At 36.8% G+C, this 26,047-nt stretch overlaps 1 protein-coding gene and 1 long non-coding RNA gene across 2 annotated transcripts in view; both read right to left on the bottom strand.

The window, feature by feature from the left end:
- Nucleotides 1–900: 900 nt before the first annotated feature.
- LOC131223640 (MLO-like protein 6) overlaps nt 901–26,047 on the bottom strand; it is a 39,238-nt gene continuing 14,091 nt past the window's right edge. The window contains exons 14-15 of the mRNA XM_058219094.1: nt 1,673–1,733; nt 901–1,567 (exon numbers count right to left, since the gene is read on the bottom strand). Coding sequence (XP_058075077.1) covers nt 1,358–1,567; nt 1,673–1,733 — 271 coding nt within the window. The 3' untranslated portion in view covers nt 901–1,357. The remainder of the gene's footprint in view (nt 1,568–1,672; nt 1,734–26,047) is intronic.
- On the bottom strand, nt 2,841–10,132 carry LOC131223642 (uncharacterized). The gene is made up of 6 exons (XR_009160591.1): nt 10,019–10,132; nt 8,721–8,809; nt 4,065–4,317; nt 3,499–3,548; nt 3,253–3,293; nt 2,841–2,860 (listed from the first exon to the last, which is right to left on the bottom strand). It is a non-coding gene; the product is annotated as an uncharacterized LOC131223642 (long non-coding RNA).

Here is a 26,047-nt window from a genome sequence, read left to right as displayed (position 1 = left end):
AAAATCTGTCTAATGAAAATCCAACAAACACTAAGAGAGGGATCGACTGATAGTAGAGTTAAGGTTTCTGTTAGGAGGGAAGTGAGTGAATGAGATAGAGAGGGTTTTGTAAGGAGTTTTCAAAAGGCATGTTTACTAGTAAGATATAAGACTTTTCTATTGGGAAGAAGTCAATATTTTTCAGATAAAAATGCTTTTCAAAGGTGAAATGTGAGCCATCTATTTCAAATCTCTCATCGATAGAAGAGAATCGAAAAAGATTGTATCTCATAGAAAACAAACAAAGAAATCTCTAGTGGGTAGAGAAGAATCAGAAAAACCCTAGAAATGAAGAGAGAGAGAGGGGATATTTTTGGGACAGGCGGAAATGAAAAAGATGATTTTGTTGGGACCATTTACCGATGGATTTTGGTGACAGCTGACTTTGTGACCGCCAGTAAATACTTTTACCAATGGCCACTAACTCATATATAAACTAGCTGTTTATGTTGGCCGCTAGTAAACATGCACGTAAATTCCATATTTCTTATAGTGACTGGACTATTTTCAACCATTGATCATTTAAGTCTTTTCAATACCCGAGGAGATCGGTAGGTCCATTCCTACTCATTCAGGCCTAGTCCTACAGGACATTGTTTTTTGACTCGGTGACTTGAACTAACTTATTCAATCTCGAGTCGAGTCACAACTCGCCCGAGTCACAGCAAGTCATGCATATTTTGAGTGATGACAGCGGTATTGAATCTGATTGGGCTTGACCAGCTGGTCTGAGTCGACTGGAACAAGTTGGCAATTCACAATCTAGGGCCAACGCGAGGACCCAACCCTAACCCAACCCATTGCCACTCCTAATTCAAAAACCTAAAAACTCACAGATTGACCCATGTTGTCCAGACAATGTATACAACATCTTAAAAATATCATTCCATCTTTCATACAATATAAACCATGGCTCAGTGCATCACAATCATATTATATTACATAAAATGTCATCCAATGTGTTGCACCATTGCATGGGCCCATTCCACATCCATGCTGTGGCCATTGATGCAATTGCTGTTGCATGGAATCAACGAAAGGTGGCGACGATGGTGTGAATTTCCATAGAAAGAAAGCTGTAGTCCAAGCTCCATAAAAATCGTCGTCGTCGTCACTTGGCAAAGGAGAATTCAGCAGAATTTACATTGATTTCATGTCAACCCGTCGCCGTTGGCTATGTAGGAAACCCTTCTGTTTCTCTCTCTAGTTCGGCTCGGCTCCATTGTCCATGTTGGTGGTAAGATGAGCTCTCAAACATGTGGTGCGATGGGGAGGGTGACCCTTCGGCATCTGAACGTTCGTTATCGGAGTGATAGAATCAGCTGTCGACCTCGCTCCGGTGATTGCATAAGAGATGGACAGGCGAGAAGCCATGGGTGGGGGTCCTTGGTGTCCTCGGAGACATTGGTGTGACAGTCCTGGACCGGTTGTGGTTCGCCTTTACGTGCTTTCTAGCAGTGTGGTGCCATTTCCTTAGAGCTGTACCTACTGTTTCATTGAATATGGTGGGCTTCATCTTTGAGCCCATCTGTGGATATATATTATCATGTTAGATTATGATGGCCCACCAGAAATTGCAATGGAATTTCTGATGATGGATGGATATAATGCAAGTGATGGAAAATGTAATTACCTGTGTTACCAATGCATAGAGAGGGAGTGTCACATAGCTGCACAATATTTGTATGAGGACCCTGGTGCAACAAAACGCATGTTGGTTGTTAGAACAAGATTACATTTTTTTTTCTAAATACTATGATGGCCCACTAGAAAGATGTTGGCTTAGTTGGAAAAATGGATGGTTGTCCACTCATCGGCTTGGCCACACCATTGAAATTGACATCTCACCCAATGTATGTACCTAATGCAGGGCATTTTTACACCGGGTTTGAGTAGATTGCTTGTGGGATGTAGGGGTACACTCGGGGTGGGCGGCTGTGTGAGGCGAGTCTCACTTGTGTGAAGCGAGTGACTCGTGTGAAGTAGGGCTCATGACGGATTAGACAGAGGTCCTAACCCATGTGAGGCCTGGACCATGAGATAAAGGGATTAATTCATCATGATCTGTCAATTTGAGCTTTTAGAACAAGTGATTAATTGTCTTGCATCAGTGCCCCACTTGATGAGTGGATCAGTTTGGCTTTTGTATCCAATCACAAGTAGTGGGGCAACATTTCGTGCGGCTTACCATACTATGGGTTTTATGTGATAATTATATATTATGTGTGTCGTGGGGTGTGAATATGTGTATAATGAATAACTAATTCATAAAGAAACACACATGTACAAGATGATCCAGGCCATTCATTCATCAGGGACAACCATGAATGGTTGGTGCGCCAAAAATCAGAACAATTAGACAATCCTTACCATTTAAAAAGTTGTGTACAACAATCATTGAAATCCGATGAACATTTACGCACCATTTTATACATGGTTAGGATAATCTGATTGCTGCGATTTTGGCCAGTAGTCCTATGGAGAGATATGACTAATGAACAGTTTAGATCATGATACACATGCCGTGTGTACCGTCCATCTTTCAAGTGTACCCGAGATAGGCCACTCTAATTCTTACCGTTGATGTCATTGCAAAGAAAAAATTCAATGGGTCACATTGAACTCAATAAATCAAATCAGTCGTCAATATCATCATTTCAATTGATGATCATTGCATCATAACCCATCTAAAATAGACCCAATGGATGAACGGTTCTGATCATCCAACCATCTCTGCATGTAGGCCACATTGGGCAACACATGCTGATAGTTTAGAGTAGATCCCAGACATTACAAGCTCTGTTCCCACCAGTAGAATGATCTGTGGCCCATACAACATCAGGGAAGCCAAATGATCAATGATAAAAATCACTTCAGGCCCATAATATCAAATTGTCAATCCAAATGATCAATGATCAAAATCAAAAACCAAATGCAAGTGCCATGCCATTGATCAGAATGGCCCGCCGGTGACTGCTTCCTACCCATGCGGGTTGCCACCGTTGGGCCTACATGTGTACATTGAGTGTGTAGCATGGGCCATTTCTTGTACACGTGGTCCACCTTACCAGTGGACTGGCCTGATTTTTTATTTTTAATTTTTTGGCTTGGGAAACATTCACCAAGGGGTGACCTGCTGAACGGCCTCGATACTACACGTGCCACTCGTGTGGTAGAAAACATCTACGATAGAGCTATGATGAAGGTGCTTACGATCAAAGGAATGAAAGGCAGCCATAGATAAGCATATCCTCCTGTCCACAACCAAACACCACAATTTTGTTCAGATTATTCTCAAAATAAAAAAAAGCCTAGTAGTTGGGCTGTAAATGGGCCCACAAAAAAATTGAATCGTTTGAACTATGGGCCAAGATGAACTAAGGCCCAGCCCATTGCTGCCCCCACCGGTTTTAAAAGAGAAATGTAAGGACCAGCTAAATAATAGTTGAGATTGCTCACCGTGTGCGTTGCTCATCAGGAAGAGCACAGCGAAGAACCATAATATAGGGCTGCAAACATGGCAAACATCTTATTGACTATTTTAACAGATCAATGGACGGTCAAGATCATCTACAGAAAGATAGGTCTTATCAAGTATTTCAATTATCCATTTGGTGGACCTCTTCATGGGTTATTTATAATTCTATCAATGAATTGCAAATAGATGGTTAGAAATAAGAATGCAAGCTTTCACATTCAAGTTAATGTGATATTTGTTTGGTGGCCCTTGAAGTGTTCCTAGACCCAATGGTCAGTCCAAAATAGCCGCGAGCGGGGGTTTTGAATGGCCCACTGTATAAATCAGGCCATGAAATAGGCTCTGGCCACTTTTAATTTCAGAACAAAACCCACTAATTATAACGCGATATGAGTTTATTCCTTGATTGGACTGGGCCTTAAAAAAATTCTGCAAAACGTAGGCCATGGCGTGACCCACCGTCAAGCAGGCTACATTACGACCAAGACCCATATGAGGCCCACCCTTGATTGTAGAGAGAGAGATTATATTAGTAAGATATGCTCACCTAATCCCGACGACAACTTTGAAATCTTCTTCAAGTGATCTTTTGATGTATTTCTGAAAATCGAATTTAGTCGAGCTCTGCGGAGCCAAGTGGGCCTGAAAATTGGATGGATATTATAATCAGCAAAAGGTTATGTGGGCCTTTTTATCAGATGGGCCGTGTAAAAATCTTAAATTCCCATTATAAAGCCATGTCTCAGGGTTAAGTAGTCCACTTTTGGAACAGACCTCACGAATTGTCTGAAGAAACAAACCTGTAAATATGAAACCGAATTAGAAATTCTATTCAAGAAATTTTAAAAAAAAAAAAAAAAAAAAAAAAACCAAAGTCGCCATATTTTATTATTCTACGGGTGTCAATGGATCGGCTCTAGGTATGCTATATGTGTAGCCACACCCAAACCCCATCCCATACTTGTACGTTCCGGTTTTCCATTTGGACAAATGTGGATCGGTGATTTTTCACCTTCCTCAGCCCAAAAATAAAATAAAATAATAATCAACAAGACAATCTTGACACTTGATTTTGTGGATTAAGATAGATGCTTAAGAAGAGAAATAGAATAATAGTCCACATTCAGCTAAAGAAAAGGATCTGCTAGTCCAAGGACCTATAGGATTTGAAAGAAAGGCCTAACTTAGAGAGAGCCCCTTTGTGTTAGAAAGGTTGGGAAAAGGTATCATATATTAGGTATTCATTGAATAAAGCATAAAATAAATACCATTATAAATAAAATAATATTAATTATTTAATTAATTAGGTCAAACTTATATGAGAGAAATAGAAAGTAAAAAAAAGAAAAAAGAAAAAAGAAAAAAACTTAATAGTCAAAATTCCACGCATGGGTGACATGACTTTCGGTACATCATGTGTTTATTGTGCAACTTGTTGATTTTAATCACAACCTTTGTAATAAAATATAATCGACACTTGTTCCAGATTTGGGCATACTAAATAGGCTGGATCTATGGAATTTAAATGACCAAATCAATCGGATCTATTTGTAGTTTGAGGTTTAGGTTGTATGGCAGCCGGTGAACTCGGGAGTGTTTTTTGCTCTCATTATATATCATAAGCTCGAATAAAAGATGAGGATTTGCATTAGTTTAATAATTAATATACAACATTTTTTATAACTTTATAATAAAGCTTGTATTGAATTTTTTATTTTTTTTTTTAAAGTTGAAATATTTGCTACGTTGAGAAGGTTAAAAAATATTAAAATATCAAGATTGATTGGCAGCGCTTCCCACTCACACGTACTTATCACGGATGTGTGAATTCTAAGCTGTCTGTCACAAAGGACCGAACCATATAGATGCTCGAGGACGAAAATGGGAATGGAGTAGGTGAGACCCACATGGACACGTGGGTGGGACCCTGATTGTGGGACTCACAGTGATGTATGTGTATTAAATCCACGCTGCCCAAAAATTTAAAAGCTCATTTTAAGACATGATACCAAAAATGAAGATGACGCAAATTCTAGGAGTATCGGACCACAGGAAATGGTTGTGATTGAATCCCCACTTAAAAACTTCATGGATTCCACGGAAATATTTATTTGCCATCCAACTTGTTGATAAATAGACCACACAAATATCATCTTTACCCAAAACTTTTGTAGCCCACCAGAAGTTTTTAATGGTCAATCACTACTGTCTGTACCAGGGCTCATATGGGTTTTGGAACTGCTTCATTTTTTGGATCATAGTCTAAAATGAGGTTTCAATATAGATGGGCAGTGTGGATGTAGTCACATACACCACAGTGGGCCTACAGTCAGGGGTCCCACCCACCGCCAGATCCCTCTCACCTGATCATCTCCTGCCAAAAATGGGGTGTGTCCACTTAACTGCCGGGCTACAAATTTATATTGAATTTCGCTCTCTGGTCAATTTCTTTGAACCATCTCCTACCTGGCAAGTGGACCAGCTTCATTTATTTTAGCCTATCCACCGTTTATGGTGGAGGGAGCCAGAACAGCTGGCAGACAAAGGAAGCTTAGTTAAAGGAGAAGTACTCAACCTCCGTATGTAAGTTTCTACCCCCACACACTGCAAGCAAGCTGAGCTGGCAAGTACCGAGTGGTGTGGTCACGTGCAAAAATCAATCTAAGCCGCTCATTGAGTTTTTGTCCACAAAAAAGGAAAATTAATCTGACAATCTGGCTAGTGTGAGACCTAATCTCATGGTCATTGGATTCCTCGCCGTTATTTTGTCATTTCAAATGATTTTATAAAAATTTAAAGGATTTTCAAAATTCCTAAAAAATTTATATTTTACAAATAATGCCTTTATAATTAAAAATTAGAGGGAGGTGCTTTCCGAGAAATGGAATTATAAAAGGGGAAATGGTAATAAGAGGTCGACCTCATTGGAATTGGGAACTTCCCATGATGTCGAGTTGTGTGGACCCCAACGTGATGGGTGTCGAACATCAAAACCGTGAATTTGATGGGTATCATTTAGGTTATGGAATATGCCAAAAATCATCCATATATGGAACTCAGGTGGGGGGCCATACCATCTAACACCATGTGAAGATATGCCTAAAACATATAAAAGCATTTGGTGGAGTCACATGAGTTTTTTTATGTGGCTGAAACTTGGCATGACCTCTAATACAAGTGGGACACACACAATGGATGGGCTGCATTTGTGAACCACATTTAGATGGACCCAATAACTAATTATGAATGTTTTAATGGGAGGATAACCCCTCTCAACTGTTGTATGTGGTGTGGCCCACAAAAGTCATGGATTAACTTGATTTTTAAGCCCGTGTCCCACCATAGAATGGAGCATCTGACTGATGGGGTAGATTTAGACACACATCACAGTGGGGCCCACATAGCTCGACCTCATGGTAAGTTCCCATGAGGTTAACCTCATGGTACCATTTCCCTAATAAAACTCAATATGCAAGGGACTCACGTGATATACACCATGATGATAGCACGAACAAAATATCTAAGTCTAGATTGTTTTTTTTTTTTTTTTAAATGATTTAGCCAACCTTGGGAATGGACCCACATGTGAGAGACCTATTGCGTGAGCCTCACAACTTTCATAAAGCATTGCGCGGGAATATTGGTCATTGGAGGCATTATTCGGTAAAATTCAAGTCGTCCTCAGTAAAATGCCTAATTTTAAAGAAAAGAAAAGGAAAAAGCTGTTGGTGGCCCACATGAGGTGTTCCCAATTAACGCTGGAATCAGCTTGACCTTTGATACATGGATATAAAAATTAAACACTATGTGCTATCTTATTCTGGTTGACTTGGGTGGAATGAAATAAATGGGCCACTTGGTTTCTTGAAAAATCACAATCACGTTCTTAATTGGTAGTAGGCTGCATGGTAGTTAGATTAAGACAATTGAAAATGAGAAATGCTCCAGTGCTATTAGGGAACAATAAGTTATGATGCTCCTGATTGTTTCAGACATATTTTTTGTGTGATCTTGACTACCCATCGCCTCCACACACACACACACACATATATATATATATGCTCACCTGCGCACCTTCTTACAGGATGCGGCATCCCTTGAAACTTTATGGGCAAATTTTCAACCTGATCCAATATTCTAGTAGGTCATATCAAAGAGAAAGGCAAATTAAGGGAGGAAATTGTTTCCTTTTTCCATGGCCCACTAGAGTTTTGTATTAGGCTGAAAGTCGGGCTGATGAGGTTTCAAGGAGTGCTGCATCATGTGGACTGTTCAGATTCCGTGCCCATTACACCTGTGCAAAGGTGTTCATGGGTGCTCACATAAGAAGGTACGCATGTGAGCATTCCTCTATATGTTGGACCGACCCAACTGACAGTTTAGATCAGTCGATTGGATTATCTTAAGTGTCCCAATACAAATAGGAGTACTATAGCTATAGTGCTCTAAAGGTGCAGGAGCAATTCTCGTTGAAAAGACGTGTCCTAGCTTGGTTTCCCTGTTAACAAGGCAGTACCAACCAACTTGCGGTAGACTCTCAGGAGTTTCAACAGCCCGTCATGGGTTGGAGTATCCATGGGTGGTGAAATCCCACTAACCAACTTGACCCTTGTGCTAGAGGCTATCCTCATTTGTATTTTTACATTTTAGTATTTAAAACTAGGGTGAGTCTCTGAGTTGAATTGAACGAATCACAACTTGACATGGGATCAAACGACTCAGACCAAGTCTCATGTCTCAAAAACATGAAGTGGGTGACTTGGCTGAGTTAACTCAGGACCGGACGAGTTAGACTGTGTCTCAATGTCTTAAGACCATGAAGTAGGTGACTTGGCCACGCCCAAACTCAACTCATGACCAGATGAGTCAAACTAAGCGACCGTGTCTTAAAACCATGAAGTGGGTGATTTGGCTGAGTCACAACTTGACTCATGACCAGATGAGTCAGACTAAGCCGCCTTGTCTTAAAACTATGATGTTGGTAACTTGGCTCAGTCACAACTTGACTCAGCTCCAAACAAGTCGGACTGTGTCACTATGTCATAAAACCATGAAGTGGGTGAGTTGGCCAAGTCACAACTTGACTCAGGACCAAACGAGTCAAACTGCGTCTGGTGTTTTAGAACGATGAAATGGCCACGAGGGAATGTTAAAAATAAAATATAAAATAAAATAAAAAGAGAATGATATTTTGGTTTCTTACAATCCATATGAGAACGGGTGATCTACTCCAAAAGTTCAAGTGTCGTCGTCCGAAGGACGTCTCCCTTGCGAATCGAAACCTCTCCAGATCTGTCAACCACATGAATTTTGCATGTGTCATGTTTGCCACCATTCATAGAAAGAAAATCTATAGTGTGTGTGTGTATATATATATATATATATAGAGAGAGAGAGAGAGAGAGAGAGAGAGAGAGAGAGAGAGAGAGACATACACACACACATGCACATACACATGCATATACATATATCAAGAAATATTAAAAAGATGAATCATTGGATACGTGTCACACATGTTATTTATGGTCACAACTGTCATGGTGTCTTATTAATTGTCCATTTTTCTCATACAAGCGTGGTCCACTTGATGAATGGATTGCCTAATCCATATATGCCATGGTATATTCCTATTCCACTTTGCCTGATGACCACCTCATATCACTTTCACCATCACTTTCACCATTCTCAAGTAGATAAGGTAGATTAAGACCACGTCCAATCATATGGGGTCCACCTAAAGGTTTGAATAATAGAGGCTGGATCTTCTACAACCGATGGAGAATAAGGTTATTCATCTGCATTTATAAGGAATTTAACTAAGTATAAAAAGTCATGGTTTTGATATAGGTGGAGTGGAATGGTAGAGCCAACATGATTAGTGTCACCAACCCTAGTTAGTTAGGATAAGGCTTACATGTAGGAGTAACGTTTATTCAACTGCCCATATAGTACCCAGCATGTTGTATGCATGCCATCTTACCTAACCATCAAGTGAACCACACCATGATGATGGGGTATTATGAAAATCAAGCTTATCCAACCATCGGGTGGCCACACCATATAAATAATGAATAACCACCCAAAAACCTCCAAATTTACGTGATAAAAATTTAATGGTTGGATTGATCTGAATTTTGGGGAACCCACTTTCATTTGGGACAATCGCGCTTGACAGGTTGGATTCTGTACATGCACAAGTAGGCCCCACATGTTCTCTAAAACAATATATCATGATATATAAAGTTACATTCAAAGATGAAAGTAGATTGGAAGCTAAATAAACACAAAAAATGCAACCTACGTTTTAAATAAGCATCTTTGCCTATTTAATTCTGTCAATGCCCTTGTGAAAATCGACCTGACTCAAAGTTCAACTGAGTTAACTCAGTCAAGATTCAAATGAACTAGTTGTGCATCACATTCAACAATGATATGGGCACAGCACATTCAAATGATCTGTTGATGATGATTTAAAGAAAAAAAAAAAAAAACTTTAATTACCATGCGAAAACTGGTATTCCACGGTCTTGGTTTCTTGTTCCCACACTTTCCATTTTCTCATCTGCAATTCAAGCAAAACCACAAAGTTCAAATCTCTCTGTGGTCGACTCTAAAATAGAATTTCCACAAAAAGAATACAGAAATGTTGGACAGTTTACCTTGGCCCCTGACCCAAAAACAGGGTGATAATACAGTAAAGCACATGAACAACTGCCAACACGAAGATGGATATGTGGAGCTGATGGATTGCATAGGTTGAAACGAATGCAACTTTACCCTGCAAGATCAACAACAGGATGACCGATAAATGGTTCGGACTCACAACTTGTACTATAAAATAAAAACTAATCAACTATGGTACTAGGAAATTGCTCATTAATTCCTTCTACTTTTAATTATTTTATTTAAAACACATTTTCAAGCAGAAATTGGTGGTGATTTGATTGGCTAGTACCGCCTGCAACAACGGGTCAAAGTCAAGTTCATGTTTTAAAATATTGCGCCTCTCTTAAGCATTTCTCTGCATGTTCCCGACACATCTTGCAAATGCTTGTATTATCTTTTATTTTATTGAAGGTGGTTATCTTATTCATAGTATGTTAGATCTAAGAATTCTTTTTGCATGTTTTGCCTACATCGTGCCATGGGATCTCCGGAATGAGTTGCCCCAAGGGCCTACACAAAAAAGATGGTACAATGATTGAAACCGTCCATCCTCTAAGTGAGCTATGGTCCAATAATCATGCTTCAAAGATGTTCCACCTTCAATGCTTAGGAATTTTATGCGAGTAATTTAAAAAAAAAAAAAAAAATCTTTTTGATATCCTAGATTCATTTCCTTTTCAGAATCATCTACTCAATGCAAGTTTGTTACGGTGGCCCACATAACCGATCATCCGGAATATGGATGGTTGTGATTATCAGAGCAACTTGGCGTGTCGTCTCCGTTAGCTCGACTAAGTCATGACATGAGTTAAACAAACTCTAAAAATAATGTAAGATCGAATAGACATGAACCTAATATAATATATCCTTGTGCTTAAAGTCAAGTGTATTTGAATATGGAATCGGGTTTCCTTGTCTACAAGCAGATTTGGTGGATCCGTTACTGTGAGGCAAATCATAATGTATGTATTTTATATCCTGCTGTCCATCTGTTTTGTGAGCTCATTATAGGGTATAAGGTCAAGGATGAAACAGATCCAAATCTCAAGTGCACCATCAATAGGAATAATAGTGATTAAAAACCCACCCTTAAATACTTCTTAAAGGCTACGCAAGTTTCAGATCAAACTGTTATTTGTATTGTCCCTTCATCTAGGTCCGTGTGACCTTATCAACAGGTTAGATGTCAAATAAATATTATGATAGGCCATAAGAAGTTTTTAATAATGAGCATTAAATCACCACTATTTCCTATGATCTGCTTTACTTTTGGGCTCGCGCTCTAAAATAAGCTGGCAAAATGGATGAATGAGGTATATATAAAACACATACATCAGGATGGTACATAATAACGGATCCACCTACCTCGTGGTTACCTAGTCCACCAAATCTGCATCATTATTCAATTTATAATAATAAAATATTAAAAATATATGATAATCTGTAAGACCACCTGATACATTACACACTTCAACATCATCCTAGAATCACTTCCACGCTCTATGACAAAGAACTTGATATTAGTATATAATAACTTAGATCAATAAGAATTATTTATGTGAAAGTTTCTACTAATTTAAATTATTTATAATTTAATATATATTAAAATAAGAAAAGAATAACTTGGCTTATTCTCTAATAATATTTTTTAGCCTATACCTAATTCTCGTCTCTTATCTATGTAGCAGAGTGAATCAAACACCATGAAATATTTATTTTCATGTATATATCAAAGTTGAGAATTGATCACTTACATGTGCTTGCACCGCTATTTGCAATGCAAGGTTCTCTCTCTCTCTCTCTCTTAATTTTTTTTTTATTATTTAAAACCATGAGATGCATTGAAATAATTATTTCGTTATCTCCACTCTTATTACTTCTTGTGACTTAAAAGCCTTTGTACCAAAAATAATGGTACAACCCCTGTATGTGATAAAGTCTCATGAAAGTTTTGCTAATGACATAACATAGGTAATTGGATTATCTCTAAGAATTCATTAACTACATAAATGAGAATTTCACGATATTGGGTGGTTTGTGTATGGCATTTAATCCATCTAACAAGCTTGCCCTAGTGTGAATATGGAAGGACATCCCCCCCCCATTAACTAAATACATAAATGAGATTTTCACGATATTGGGTGATTTGTGTATGGCTTCTAATCCAGCTAACAAGATTGCCCTAGTGTGAATATGGAAGGTCCCATTTCATTATTAGGTAGGCCATGCCATAGAAAACATCGAGGAGTTGTACCATTATTCGCAAACTAAGGAGATTTACCTTCTCAACTCTAGGCTGATTCTACACCTGCAGGCCCTACATAGCGGTCCCGAAATCGAGGAGGTCAGCTCGTCTTTCTAAAACATCAAGTTGAAGCATTGACCGGTAACATTAACCAGATAATGTAGATTTTAGAGAGACAGAACCTATTTTTCGATCAGGATATAAATGCATGGGCAGCCACCGAGGTCTTTGCACCACCTCAAGCACTAATCGACTTGCAGAGAACCAAGCAATATCCTGTACAGTCGGCAAGCCATGTACCCTCCCACATCTCAACAATTGCCACGCCCGCCGACTCTAACTTACGTCACACGTTAAAGAAGAAGAGGCGTGGAAAGGCTCTTGAGGCGGTAGCTAAGAACGAAGGACCCTGGAAAGCAGAACTTAAGGAACTGCGAGGTTAGGTCGACGATATCCGCAGAGCTTACCGTGCTCAAATACCGACCTCCATCGAAGCTATGCTAGAGGAGACCGAGTCACTATTTACCAACAACATTATGGGAGCTCGATTCCCACCGAAATTTCGAATGCAGCAAAGCGCCCCATACTTCAGGTTTGACAACCCGATCGAGCATTTGGAATCGTTCACAGCATGTATGGAGCTTCATGGCGTCTCGATCTTGGTTATGTGCTGAGCCTTCTCCCTGAATTTGTCGAGGACTGCGTGAAAATGGTATAGGCAGCTGAAGCTGAGATCCATCAACTCCTTCACCCAACTCAGCAAAGCTTTCATCACTCAGTTCATCGGTGGGAAAGATAAGAGAAAGCCATCGACCTACCTCCTTACAATCACTTAGAGGGAGGACGAGCTGCTAAAAGACTACATCATCCATTTCAACGCTGAAACTGTCCAGGTCGATGGTTATTCCGACTAACTAGCTTTGGCAGCTATGGTGGTTGGCCTTAAATTAGGAAAGTACTTCTTTTTTATTGATAAGAACCCTCCGATTACCCTCACCGACCTACATAACCAATCTAAAAAATATTTCAATATCGAGGAATTTATTAGTTCACGAAGAGCTACTCAAGAAAGAAACAATTTGGCTAAGGATATGAAGTGAAGGGAAGAATGAGAGCTCTTTACTATTAATGCCAAAAGAAAGAAAGAGGATGATCAAGACCAAGACCAAGGCCAAGGCCAGCGTACCTCGACATCAGATACTGAGGAACGCTTCGACTGACTGACCTACAAGACTAAGAGTGACCTCCCTTTTTAAAAGGAAAAAATGTACTCATGATTCTATTATTATGTTTTCTACTGTTTTATAGGCTTCTATAATAAAAGAACTTCCCTACGTTAGGGGAAGAAAATTCTTTTAAATGATTTTTCAACGATTCAAACTATACAATTTACTAAGGACTTTATTTAGTACAAGAAAAAAATATTCCCCAACTAATTGTCCGACCCTTAGAGAAGAGGTCAGACCACTAATTGGCAATGCTACTCATACTACACGACTGACTATGAGGGCTTCCCTTAGTGCAAGGGAAGAAAGTCCTCTACTGTGAATTCTATTATAAAAGAACCTCCCAAGGTTATGGGAGGAGAATTTCTATCAATTCCTTGTTATCCGACCTTACGATCGACTATGAGCACTTCCCTTAGTATAAGGGAAGAAAGTCATTCTACTGAGTGCTCAACTTACTATTATGGGAACGACTGGGACTTCTCTCAGTTGAAAGAAAGAAAAGTCCTTCAATTAATTATACTGTATACGATCTACCATTGAATAATCGACTTGTCGATCTTATCCATACTTCGTCTAACCTCTCGACCTCCTGAACTCTTCGGTGCAAGTCATCACACAGTGTTAGTTCACACAAACTTACTTACCGAGCTCCTGAAGAACGTTCGAAACTAGGGGGATACTATTATGGGTAAAAATGGACTGACCAGATGAACAGACTCGAAGATTGTGGATTGCTTGAGGGCTGAAAAACCACCCTGACCTCAGCCTCGGGTACTAACCTCGGCCTCGAAGGTTGGCCTTTAATAAAGACCTCGACTTCGGGTACCGACCTCAGCCTTGGGAACCAACTTTGGAGGTTGGTCTCGGATATTGACTTGAGCCTCAGGGATAGAGATACACTTATAATATATAAAGATATGATTATCTTTTGAGATATTTGTAGGATATAAAGAAATCAATCACAACATGTCCGAAGGAAGATCTCTTCCACAATACGCATCCACCATAGAGAGGCATTGCCATATACGACACTGCCCCCAAAAGTCTATGAATAAGACTCTGCTCATAATGAAAGGTACACATACAACACCTGATTCTTCTATTACTCCTGCAAGTCCATATCATAACTTAGTCAATGGAGGGTCCCCGGCTTTAACCGGCGCCCCCAATACTTCTTTTATTTTCCATTAAATCACAGGTACTTTGGCTAGTAGGAGGTAAGGTAAGATTGATCAGATTTCTGCATCAACGATTTCTATTTTATCCTTCATAGATTAGAGGAAACTCTATAAGGAATTTGGAGAGCTCCTTGGATTCGGAGTAGTTATCCTTGAGGAAGATAGTGATCGAACTCATCACGTCCTTTCTAGCATCATCTGATTGACGTGGATCCTTGTTATCTTGTATTGCATTAATTGAATATTTAGAAGTTGACTCAATCGAGTTTCAAGTTGGCCCACTTAGATTTAAAACTGTGATGTCCATCACATATATTAATGAGTTATCAGATGGAGTGAGAGATGTGAATCCTTCTTATCTTATATAGTATTAACTGCATATTTAGAGGTTGACTCAGCCGAGTTTTGAGTCAACTTAATGAATTTTATAACTATGGTGTCCATCACATCTCTTGATGAGTCATCAGATAGTTTGATTGATGCTATTTTGTTATCTTGTATTGTGTAAATTAAAAATTTAAAAGCTGCTCGACTACTTTTCGAGTTAACTTACCAAGTTTTAGAACTATAATGCCCCACATTTCTTAATGAGTAATCAGATAGTTTTAGTGATGTGGATCCTTCTCATTTTATACCGTGTTAATTGCATATTTAAAGGTTGACTTGGCCGAGCTTCAATGGATTTACTGAGTTTTAGAACTATGATGTTCATCACAGCTCTTGATGAGTCATCAGATGGTCGGGTTAATATGGATCCTAAAATGTTTGAAATAAGATAACTAAACTCAAAATCCAAATAATGAAGCTTTGATGTATATTAAGTTTTTTTTTTAAATATTTGTACAATTGACTCTCTTATTGTAAGGATTACAAAACAAAAAATGAATCTTCAGTTAAGATCTATAAAGAAGCAAATCAAGTTAAACTTTCTAAAGATTAACGATGAGCTATCTTATAACGAGCTGGAGATTGCTAAAATGGTGCTTTAGATAGATGTTGAATTATTATTGCTATTAAACTCTTGTACGACCTTTTGTGAAAATGTCAGCAACTTAATCAACTATGTTGATGTACTGAATGACAAGTTTCTTATGCATAACTTTCTTCCAAAGATAGTGATAATCTATCTCTAAATGCTTCCTCACGTGAAATATAGATTAGAAGTAAGTGAATTGAGTTAATTTTGTCACACTAAATGAAGGAGGCAGTGGAGAGAAAAATCTGTAAGTCTTTAAATAAAATCTTAACCAGGATATATTTCACATTAATGTGGGCTAGTTGACAATACTAAGACTCAGTTTTGGATCGAAAGATGGTCAATTACTTTTTGGCACTCCAAGAAATAAAAATATATTCAAAATAAATGCATATCCTCTAGTAGAACATCTTTCTATAAGGACTCTCGACATAATCAGTGTCGCAATGAGTTTCAAACTTGAAGGATCCAAATTGAAATAAGAGAACATAATCAATGGTACCTTTAACATATCTTAGAATATGTTTTATTACAGTCCAATAAATAGTGGATGGATAGTGCATATATTGGCATACCTGATTTATAGTATAGGCTAAATTAAGCCTAATGAGAGTAAGATTTTGCAACACACTTACTACACTTTAATATTCAGTGGAATCTTTAAGAAAATCACCATTAGAAGGGCCCATTTTCTTGCCACTTAGAGTGGGACACTCAAATAGTTTGGCATCTTCCATTTTAATGCATTTGAGAAGTTTCATGACATATCTTGTTTGTCTAAAGATATAACTAGCTTTACAAAAAGTAGCTTCGAGTCTAAGAAAATAATGCAAGCAGCTTGAGACCTTCATGGTGAATAATTTCCTCAGGTCAATAATGAGAGGATTAAGATGAACCTCGTTATTGTTGGTAATAAGAATATCATTCAAATAAATCAATAATATAACTGACATCTTATCCTTATGATAAGTGAAGAGAAAATTATCAGCCTTGGAGCCGATAAAGCCAAGATCTTAGAAAATCATTGGAACTAAGCATAGGGTACCTATTTTAAGCCGTAAAGGGATTTATGTAACAATTGAGATCTTTAAAATTTTATAGTTGAACTACATGAAAATGGAACTTTACTAGCAGCTAAAAACGCTCTTAAAAGTAATAAAAAATAAAAAATAAAAAAAAACACTGGTAATGCTTTTATTGGCAGTCATACACGTGCTACTAAAGGGGGCGTCGTTGTATCTTTTACCGGAGGTCGTGCTTCTTTACTGGCGCTTTTGATGGCCACTGCTATAACAGAGACTTTTACTGGCGCTTTTGCTGACTGTTGGTAAAAACAGTAAAAGCGTCGGTAAATGCTGTAAAAAGTGCCGGTAAAAATATATTTAAATGCCACGAAATGTTGCTGAAACACCGGGAAAGATTTGCAGAAACGCTAGTAAAGGCTTGTCTAAGCATCTTTTAAACATATCAAAGTGCTGGTAAACATATATTTATGCGCCGCTAAAAGGTTGGCAAAATGCCAGGAAATTATATATAGAAACGTCGGAAAAGGCCCGCCGAAGTGTAGTAAAAGTATATTTATGCGCGCAAAAAATGTTGTCAAAACACTAGGGAATATATGCAGAAATGCCAAAAAAGGTCCACCGAAGCGTCGTTTAGACATATCAAGGCGTCGGTATACGTTGGTTCAGATCTATCAAGCATCAGTAAAAAGCTCTCAACAGATCTATCAAATGTCATGAAACAATGATATATGCTATAGAAAATGCTTGGAAAACCTTTAAATATACAACAGTAAAAACTGTTGACCGCCGGTAAAGGTGCTGATTGCGAGTTAATTTTTTTCTTAATTCATTTGATTGTTTATATTTAATTGGAACGTATATTGTTTTTAAATATTTAGAACCTAAAAAAATGTTACACAACACGGTTAAAAATAAATACTAAATAAATTGTATTACTTTACAATGGAAAATGTATAATATTTACACTAATATATATGTTGAAAATGTTCTGAATACAATAAAAGAAATCCCTCCATCTAGCCATCATCTGTCTCTGCTTGTAACCTGCAAGACAAAATAATAAAAATAAATTAATTACATTTCAACAATTTCCTGTGATTTGGATAGCATATCTTATAACTTTCAACGGCCAGGTAAGAATACTTTCCTTCTCATACAAGTCAATGAAAGGAGGGGCCCAGTCACTATAAGCATCAAGGTCAAACTCCAATCCAAAAGTTACATGGGGCATATTTCATTACTTTTAATAGCCCACTTATATGAATTAAAGCTTAAAATTTTATGGTCATGTCTCATTTTTAACCCAACAAGTATTCATTTGTAAGGAATGGAGGTAAGGAAAATGAAGTAGAAGGTAGAAATCGGACCTAAAATGCCCACGCTGAAGTTCTGACACATCTCCCCATGTCTCTTTAGATACGTTGATCTTTCATTTGATTCCCACGCCAATTATTCACATATTATGAGGATATTTGACATTACAAATAAATGTAAGAAACATAACTAAAGAGAAATTGACAGATACAATCCAGAACAAGTATGTGCATTTAAATAAGAGAACTGAAAGCATTTTAATTTATCTAATCTTGAATTGACATATGTGGGACAATTTGAGAATTTCTATGCATCTAAAAGCATACTATATATATCTATGCTTGGCTATATATAAATCCTCAAATGGACAACTGATTATCCTATACTTAAACAATTGCATAATCAATCACAACAAATATTCATCATCTACCTAACTAATAACAGAATGTGTTTAAACTGAAGAAATAAATTTCTAAATTTTCACAAGTAGAATTGAAATAATTAACTTAGTATTATCTAATACATACTAGTAACATACAAGCAATATTGAGGCACTATATCATAGGCTACAAGAATAACATGTCTCCCTAAAAAATAAATCCTCCAAGGATAACATGTGTGTGTGTGTGTATTGTAGGTTGTTTATTTCTATTCTTAATCGCAAGCATATTAATCATCTAACCAACTATAAATGAAGCAATAAAATATAAATAAGCAAGACCAATTAACAATTATATTTTTAAACTTGAATTCTTATTACTTAACAAGTAAAAAAAATATTTTTGAATTAAAAAAGCCTTATGTAAAGAAATAAATAAATGTGGAAATAGAAACTAGAGGTATTTTCTATAGTAGGGCCCCAAATCTCAATGATTCATATACTGAATGATGGGCCCCAATATAAGCAACACTGTTTTATTAAGTTCATTTTCATCCTTGTCATCTTTATTTTGGTTCAATTGGTAAAAGAATATTTTATCTTTTTAAAACAAAAAAATTTATTTATAGATTACTTAAATGGGAAAGTATTTTAGGCATAACAATTATGAAATAAAAACAAACATCGGGATTTGATGGATCCATCGCTAACTGAGGCATTCAATACAAGTGAAGTTCTAAGGTGCATCCATGTGAGACTTTTGTGTGTTCAAGAAATTGCAGTAAATCGATCAACCATGGCTTCCGTAGTTGTAATGCTAACCAGTGAAACTGCATCTCTTCCAAGACCTAATCAACCGACTTTCATAGTAAGAAATGTTTCTGAGGAAGATTGTCAAAATACAGTAGGAACTAGTTCTAGGAATGAAGTCACAATTTCCACATTAGAAGCTCGCTAAGAGAGATGATTTTCATATGCCAATGAAAAGTCTCACATTCATCATTCCACCTTCTTTTTATTACCATGTGTTAGCTTACATTTAAAGATAAACATTAAAAATATATATTAGAGACTGCACTATTTTGTACTAAGCAAGATAAAAATAGAATAGGTCATAAGAAATACATATAGTACTAGTAGTATCAGTAGCAGCATCAGTAGAAAAGTTGTGATGATGTATAAACTCAATTCTATGAATTCTTAAATTAGTCATATAATAATTTGGAAGAGTCTTGATGAAGTGGAATGACAGAAAATGAATCTCATAACCTACTCCCTTAGTTAGGATAAAACTTACATGATGACAATGATGATAATAAATAATTGAGAGTGAACTTGAAGTAGCTCAACCATTTTTTAAGGTATTTAAAATTAGTATGATCAAGAAGCGTATTGTATTGAATTTTCACTTCCATAGTGGCTAGATAAAAATTACAGACATATTGACCAAATAAAAAATTTTAACTATTTTTTGTCATCTAAGCATTTGAATAGGTCAAAAACCATATGTTTAGATTCTGAAAGTTTACCAACTTTAGCTACTTTATCGCTAACATAGTGGACTTTCGTGTACTCTGAATAATATGCATACCTTCAGACTTTTTGTCTATAATTCTTGATAATATGACAAGAGTAATTGAAAGGACGAGCTATAGATGTCCTAGTTGGGGGGGGGGGGGGGGAATAAGACAATACCAAATAATTCAATACAATGAGGAATAATGAATTAATTAAATACAATATTACAAAGTATTGAATCCTTGATACCAAATAGTTCGTAAGACAACCTTACACCTAAAAGATTTAGGTAGGACAACCTTATTTTAGGATGTCTTTAAAATCAAAGTATCAAATTAATGGCAAAGAGTAAGAAACGCATAATAACACAAATAGATAAATTCAATCACTACAATACAAAAAAGAGTTATAGCTGTTCGTTGTCTCAATACAGCCTACTCCACTCTCAAAATTATTACCATCGCAATTTTGGCTTTCACTATTTCAAGGTTTTTCAGAGTCACCTTAACAACCTTATACAGTTATTGTGATTTTCACGGCCTATCACAATCAAACTTGCTTCGTAATTTTACGGGGTCACCATAAATAAACCCGTTGAGATTTTCAGGCTATCTCATAAAAATTCAAACTAAAATAATTAAAAACAAACAGTACTCATCTTCGATTTGGCGAGTCGAAATCGTAGTTGTAGCTTAAGTTCAGTGATCTTCTTCCTGGGATATTGATGAAGCTGATGTATGAGTTCAATCCAAAAAGAGATGCAAAGGGATCTAATAGATTTTCAATGAAATGAATAAAATCTTATTGTTGCAGATTCGATTCTCATTCTTTTCAAAGTAGAGTATGAATTACTCTCATCAAAACAATTTAATCTAACTTTAAAAAGGAGAATGAAATAAGCTAATAATAAAATATGAATTATAACATAAATAATTTAAAGGGGCTGGAAGAATCTTTCTCTATAACACAATAAAATAATATGAATTTTCGTGATTTAGAATGTAAGAAAAAGTCTTTATTTATAGACAAGGATCTGTGTAATTTGGCTGACCCAAGATTTAGTTCGGCTAACCGAACTCCAAAGATAATGTTCCAGTCAGAATCTGGAGATCGCGGGATAAAATCTTTCATAAACTTCGGCTAGCCTAAGCCTAGGTTCGACTAGCCTAAGCTTAGTTCGGCTGGCCTACGCTCAAGTTCGGCTGGCCTAACTAGCCTAGATTCTGAAATCGTTCCATTGCTGAAAATTTGACCAAACTTCCTTAGGTTGGCCGAAGTTAAGTTCGGCTAGCTGAACCTACCGTAAAAGAAGATCTTATGAGATTTGAATTTTGTCCGAATTTTGCCTGGTTGGTCCAAGTAATGAGGTTGGCTGAACCGGACGTCGAGCTGACCTAATTAGTGTATATTTAACATAAAATGTAATTCAAAATATGCATGATTGAAATACACCTAACCTATGGTCCAACTAGGTTTATACCACCTGTAGGTTGACTCATACGAAGCGTTATGAACTTCAAATCATGAATGATGTCGCATTGAGATGTTTAATCTTCTTTCTAGGTACTTGAGCGAGTTGATAGCTTGTCTTTAGTCGAGCTTTCGATCGTAACTGGACTTCGAAATTTGACAAACTAATATGTGCTTTAAGTATAAGCACTTACAGTAACTGATGTACTTCCTTGCCTTCACCTCTGATCATTCTCACTACCCCACCCCACCAGCTTAGAGTTTTAGCACTTGAGACTGATATCAAGCTTGAATACTGATTAATGTGACCTGGTAAAGCTGGTTGCATTCCTCAGTTAGGACTTAAAATTGTGTGACAAGCATATTGATATATGAAACATCTAGATTAAAAACATTCTACTTCTCACATACGGATTTGTATGTGATCAAAGTCATCAATGACCAATAATCATGTATGATTGTAACAGGATTTTTATTAAATGCAATTAAAAGAGTACAAAATACATGTTTGAAAATTCCATGTTTAGATTCTTAAGTCAGAATTCAGATCCATGATACCAAATGACTCTTCAATTATTTTATTTGAGAGAAAGATCTGGGCCATCCCGATCTATCATCCATGATCTACCAAGTGGTTCCGACTGTGGAATTAATCCATATTTTGAAAGAGTACATAATACAATACAGAATCTTGGTTGAAGCATTTCTTCAAACATGTAGGTGGCCATGGACAGCGGCGGATATGGCTACCGCTGCCATGGCTGTTATCCAATTTCTAGCCATGAAAAGAGGAAATGAGCGAGAAAGAGAGAGTACCCTTGAGTGCCTCCTCTGATTTCTTCTATTCTCTTCAATACTGTTTGAGAGAGATCGATGAAAGGACTGCTTTGAAGAGAACGAGCTAGGAGGCCTTAATCTACAAGCGTGATCCTCGATCCGTTGGAATGATCTTCGGATCAGATGCCGAACATCAATTTTCTTTGGCCGTTGATTAGGGTCGTTGATTGCTCATCGTTGATGACCACGTTCGCAGGTTGTCGAGTCTACTCGATCTGTAGCCTTAGATCTGATTTAAGAACCCGAGAATGAGAAGAAAGGAAGAGAAATAAGAGAGACAATGAGATTTGGAGGCAAGATAGAAGATTAAAAGTTCCAAATCCAATATGGGAGAAGCGCACGAGACGAGAGAGAGAGATGAGGAAGGGAGAGCGACAAAATTGGAATAGAGAGAGGGAAATGAAAAACCCTCTTGATGTTTTTTTATATTTTAATAACCAACATTTTACTGGTGCCCACATACCAAAATCAGGGGCATTTTTGGATGGCTGCCGGTGATTCTCATTATCACCGACAATTATAGATGGCCGCTGGTAAAAATTGTGCCAATAAAGCTGCGTTTTCTTGTAGTATTTTCGCATATACACTTTTTTTTATTATTTAAAATTTCATGGAAAAGGGGATTTTGAACATCAAGTTGCTGCATTTTCTAATGTTGATTTATAGCAAGTGCTAAGACCATCTGAATGATAATGTGTTTCACTATTGAACTAAAGGTTATTGTGGGTGGGACAAGGTGGGTTGTTCATGTAAAGGAAAAGATGATATATGAGATGGTGTAAGCTGTTTAGGTAAAGGAATAGAGAGTGAATTGGGACTATGGGGCAATGGAGGTTGTGCAGGTAAATCAGTGGGAGATGGGGAAAATGACAGGTTGGGTATAGCATTAAGATTAGGTAGTTGTTCCAAGGGAGATGGTTATAATGGATAAATGGCTATAGGTGAAGCCGATTCCTCAGAATGAAAATCAGGGGAGGGCGTGTAGGGAAATATAAATAACATGGCGAGATAGAATGACCCTCTCAGTGTCTTTATCCAAAAACCTAAATCTTTGACGATGAAGAGAATGTCCTCAAAAAAATCACTTTGTTTGGATCTAAATTCTAATTTATTTTTATTATAAGGATGTAAGTACATGCACATCCAAATACTGAAGAGTAGAATAGTTTGGAGTTTTGTGAAATAAATTTCATTAGGAGATATATAGTCTAACACTTTGTCAAAAAGTCTATTAATCAAGTCGTTTAAGGCATTGAAAGCTTAAACTCGAAAGATAAAAGGCATACCGGCCTGAGCTAAAAGTGTGAGATCAGTATCAACTATTTGTTAATCCTTCCATTCAGATACTCTATTATTTAGGGACATGACATGTGGTAAAAGGTCCTATGTTGAGAGAGAAAAAGTTGAAAACAGTTACTAATATATTCTCTCCATCCATCTATTTGTAATGGATTAGTTTTGAAAGAAAAAATTTAATAAAAATTTTAAATTTCACAAAATAATCTAAAGCTTTGATTTAAGATTTATATGATGAATCCAAAAATATTTAGAATATCATCAACAAACAAAATACAATACTTAAAACCCTTTATTGAATAATAAAGAGATAACCATATATATCAGAATGCAACAATTTTAATGGACATGATGGAATGGAAAGAGATAATTGAAAAGTAAGCGAGTACTTTTTTTCTAAAGGATAAGAACAACAAAAAACTATCTTTGAGAGAGCCTTGAAGATACATATATTGTTGAGATGCCAACAATTAAATGAAGGAGAGAATAATAATAAAAAAAATCATAAAATCTAAAAAAGAAAAAAAAACCTCTTTTCCTAAAATGTTTTGGAAGAATTATCCATAGGAGGATTTAGGTAACGATCAATTTGAATTGTTTTGAGAGAAATCAAATCAAAGAGTAAAAACGAGTTGGAACTCATTTGGTGATAAATTAGTTTTGCTTCCTTATATTCAGTTATTTGATATAGCTTTGGTAGAAACAAGTTAGAAATCCATATCTATGGATATTTTACATACATTGACATAAATTTTAGACTAGCATTTTCAAATTGAAGGATGAAAATGGAAGAAATTGATTTTTTTAAAATAAATGGGATGAAATTGGAGAAATGGTGTAGCGGGTGTGTGGTGGAAAGGGGTGGGAAGAGATTGCCTTCTTCTTCCTCTAACAGAAACCTCCAATTCACAAGGTGAAAAACCTAAAAATAAAATAGAATAAAATCGATCATAATGATGCCTTTAATATGACTTATATAAGCCATAACTTCATATCATCATAAAATAATAAGCATTTCTAAAATAATAACTTACTAAAAATAGTAAATTCATCTGACTGATCAAAGCCGAACCAACTAGACCTGAATACATGTGATTATTCCTAACCTGGCCTAACCCAACCAAAATTTGCTCAATACCAAACCGATCTTTGGAGATTATTAAAGACTATGGGTAATGGTTAAGAAAGATAATCAGTAGTCCTAATTCAATAAGGCCCAAATCAAATGCACCAAATAAAATGTCCATATTGAAATCCCTAACTCGATTCCCAAATTAAAATTTCCAATAAAAAATTCCAAATTAAAACTCCTAAATCATAACCCTGAATCAAATCCTATATCATGAATTCCTAAATCAAATATTCAAATCAAGAACCCCAAATGAAACACCCAAATCAAAGTTTAAAAAATAAAAATAAAAATTCAGCATGCCCAAATCACAAACCCCAAAGGAAGAGTCCCAATCAAAATTCACAAATCAAAACCTCCATACATTAGAAATGCATCTCAACATGCATGCAAAGAAATATTACAAATCGAATGGTCCATTTGGTTAATGCACACAAAATCTGTCTAATGAAAATCCAACAAACACTAAGAGGGGGATTGACTGATCGTAGGGTTAAGGTTTCTGTTAGGAGGGAAGTGAGTGAATGAGATAGAGAGGGTTTTGTAAGGAGTTTTCGAAAGGGCATGTTTTCTAGTAAGATATAAGACTTTTCTATTGGGAAGAAGTCAAAATTTTTCAGACAAAAATGCTTTTCAAAGGTGAAATGTGAGCCATCTATTTCAAATCTCTCATCGATAGAAGAGAATCGAAAAAGATTGTATCTCATAGAAAACAAATAAAGAAATCTCTAGTGGGTAGAGAAGACTCAGAAAAACCCTAGAAATGAAGAGAGAGGTGATATTTTTGGGATAGGCGGAAATGAAAAAGATGATTTTGTTGGGATCGTTTACCGAGGGATTTTGGTGACAGCTGACTTTGTGACCGCCAGTAAATACTTTTACCAATGGCCACTAACTCATATATAAACTAGCTGTTTATGTTGGCCGCTAGTAAGCATGCACCTAAATTCCATATTTCTTATAGTGACTGGACTATTTTCAACCATTGATCATTTAAGTCTTTTCAATACCCGAGGAGATCGGTAGGGCCATTCCTACTCATTTAGGCCTAGTCCTACAGGGCATTGTTTTTTGACTCGGTGACTTGAACTAACGTATGCAATCTCGAGTCGAGTCACAACTCGCCCGAGTCACGGCAAGTCATGCATATTTTGAGTGATGACTGCGGTATTGAATCTGATTGGGCTTGACCAGCTGGTCTGAGTCGACTGGAACAAGTTGGCAATTCACGATCTAGGGCCAGCGCGAGGACCCAACCCTAACCCAAC

This window comes from Magnolia sinica, chromosome 13, assembly GCF_029962835.1.
Source record: "Magnolia sinica isolate HGM2019 chromosome 13, MsV1, whole genome shotgun sequence".
In the NCBI taxonomy this organism is placed as follows: domain Eukaryota; kingdom Viridiplantae; phylum Streptophyta; class Magnoliopsida; order Magnoliales; family Magnoliaceae; genus Magnolia; species Magnolia sinica.
Note: the sequence above shows the minus strand (reverse complement) of the source record. Positions and strands in the feature narration are given on the sequence as shown.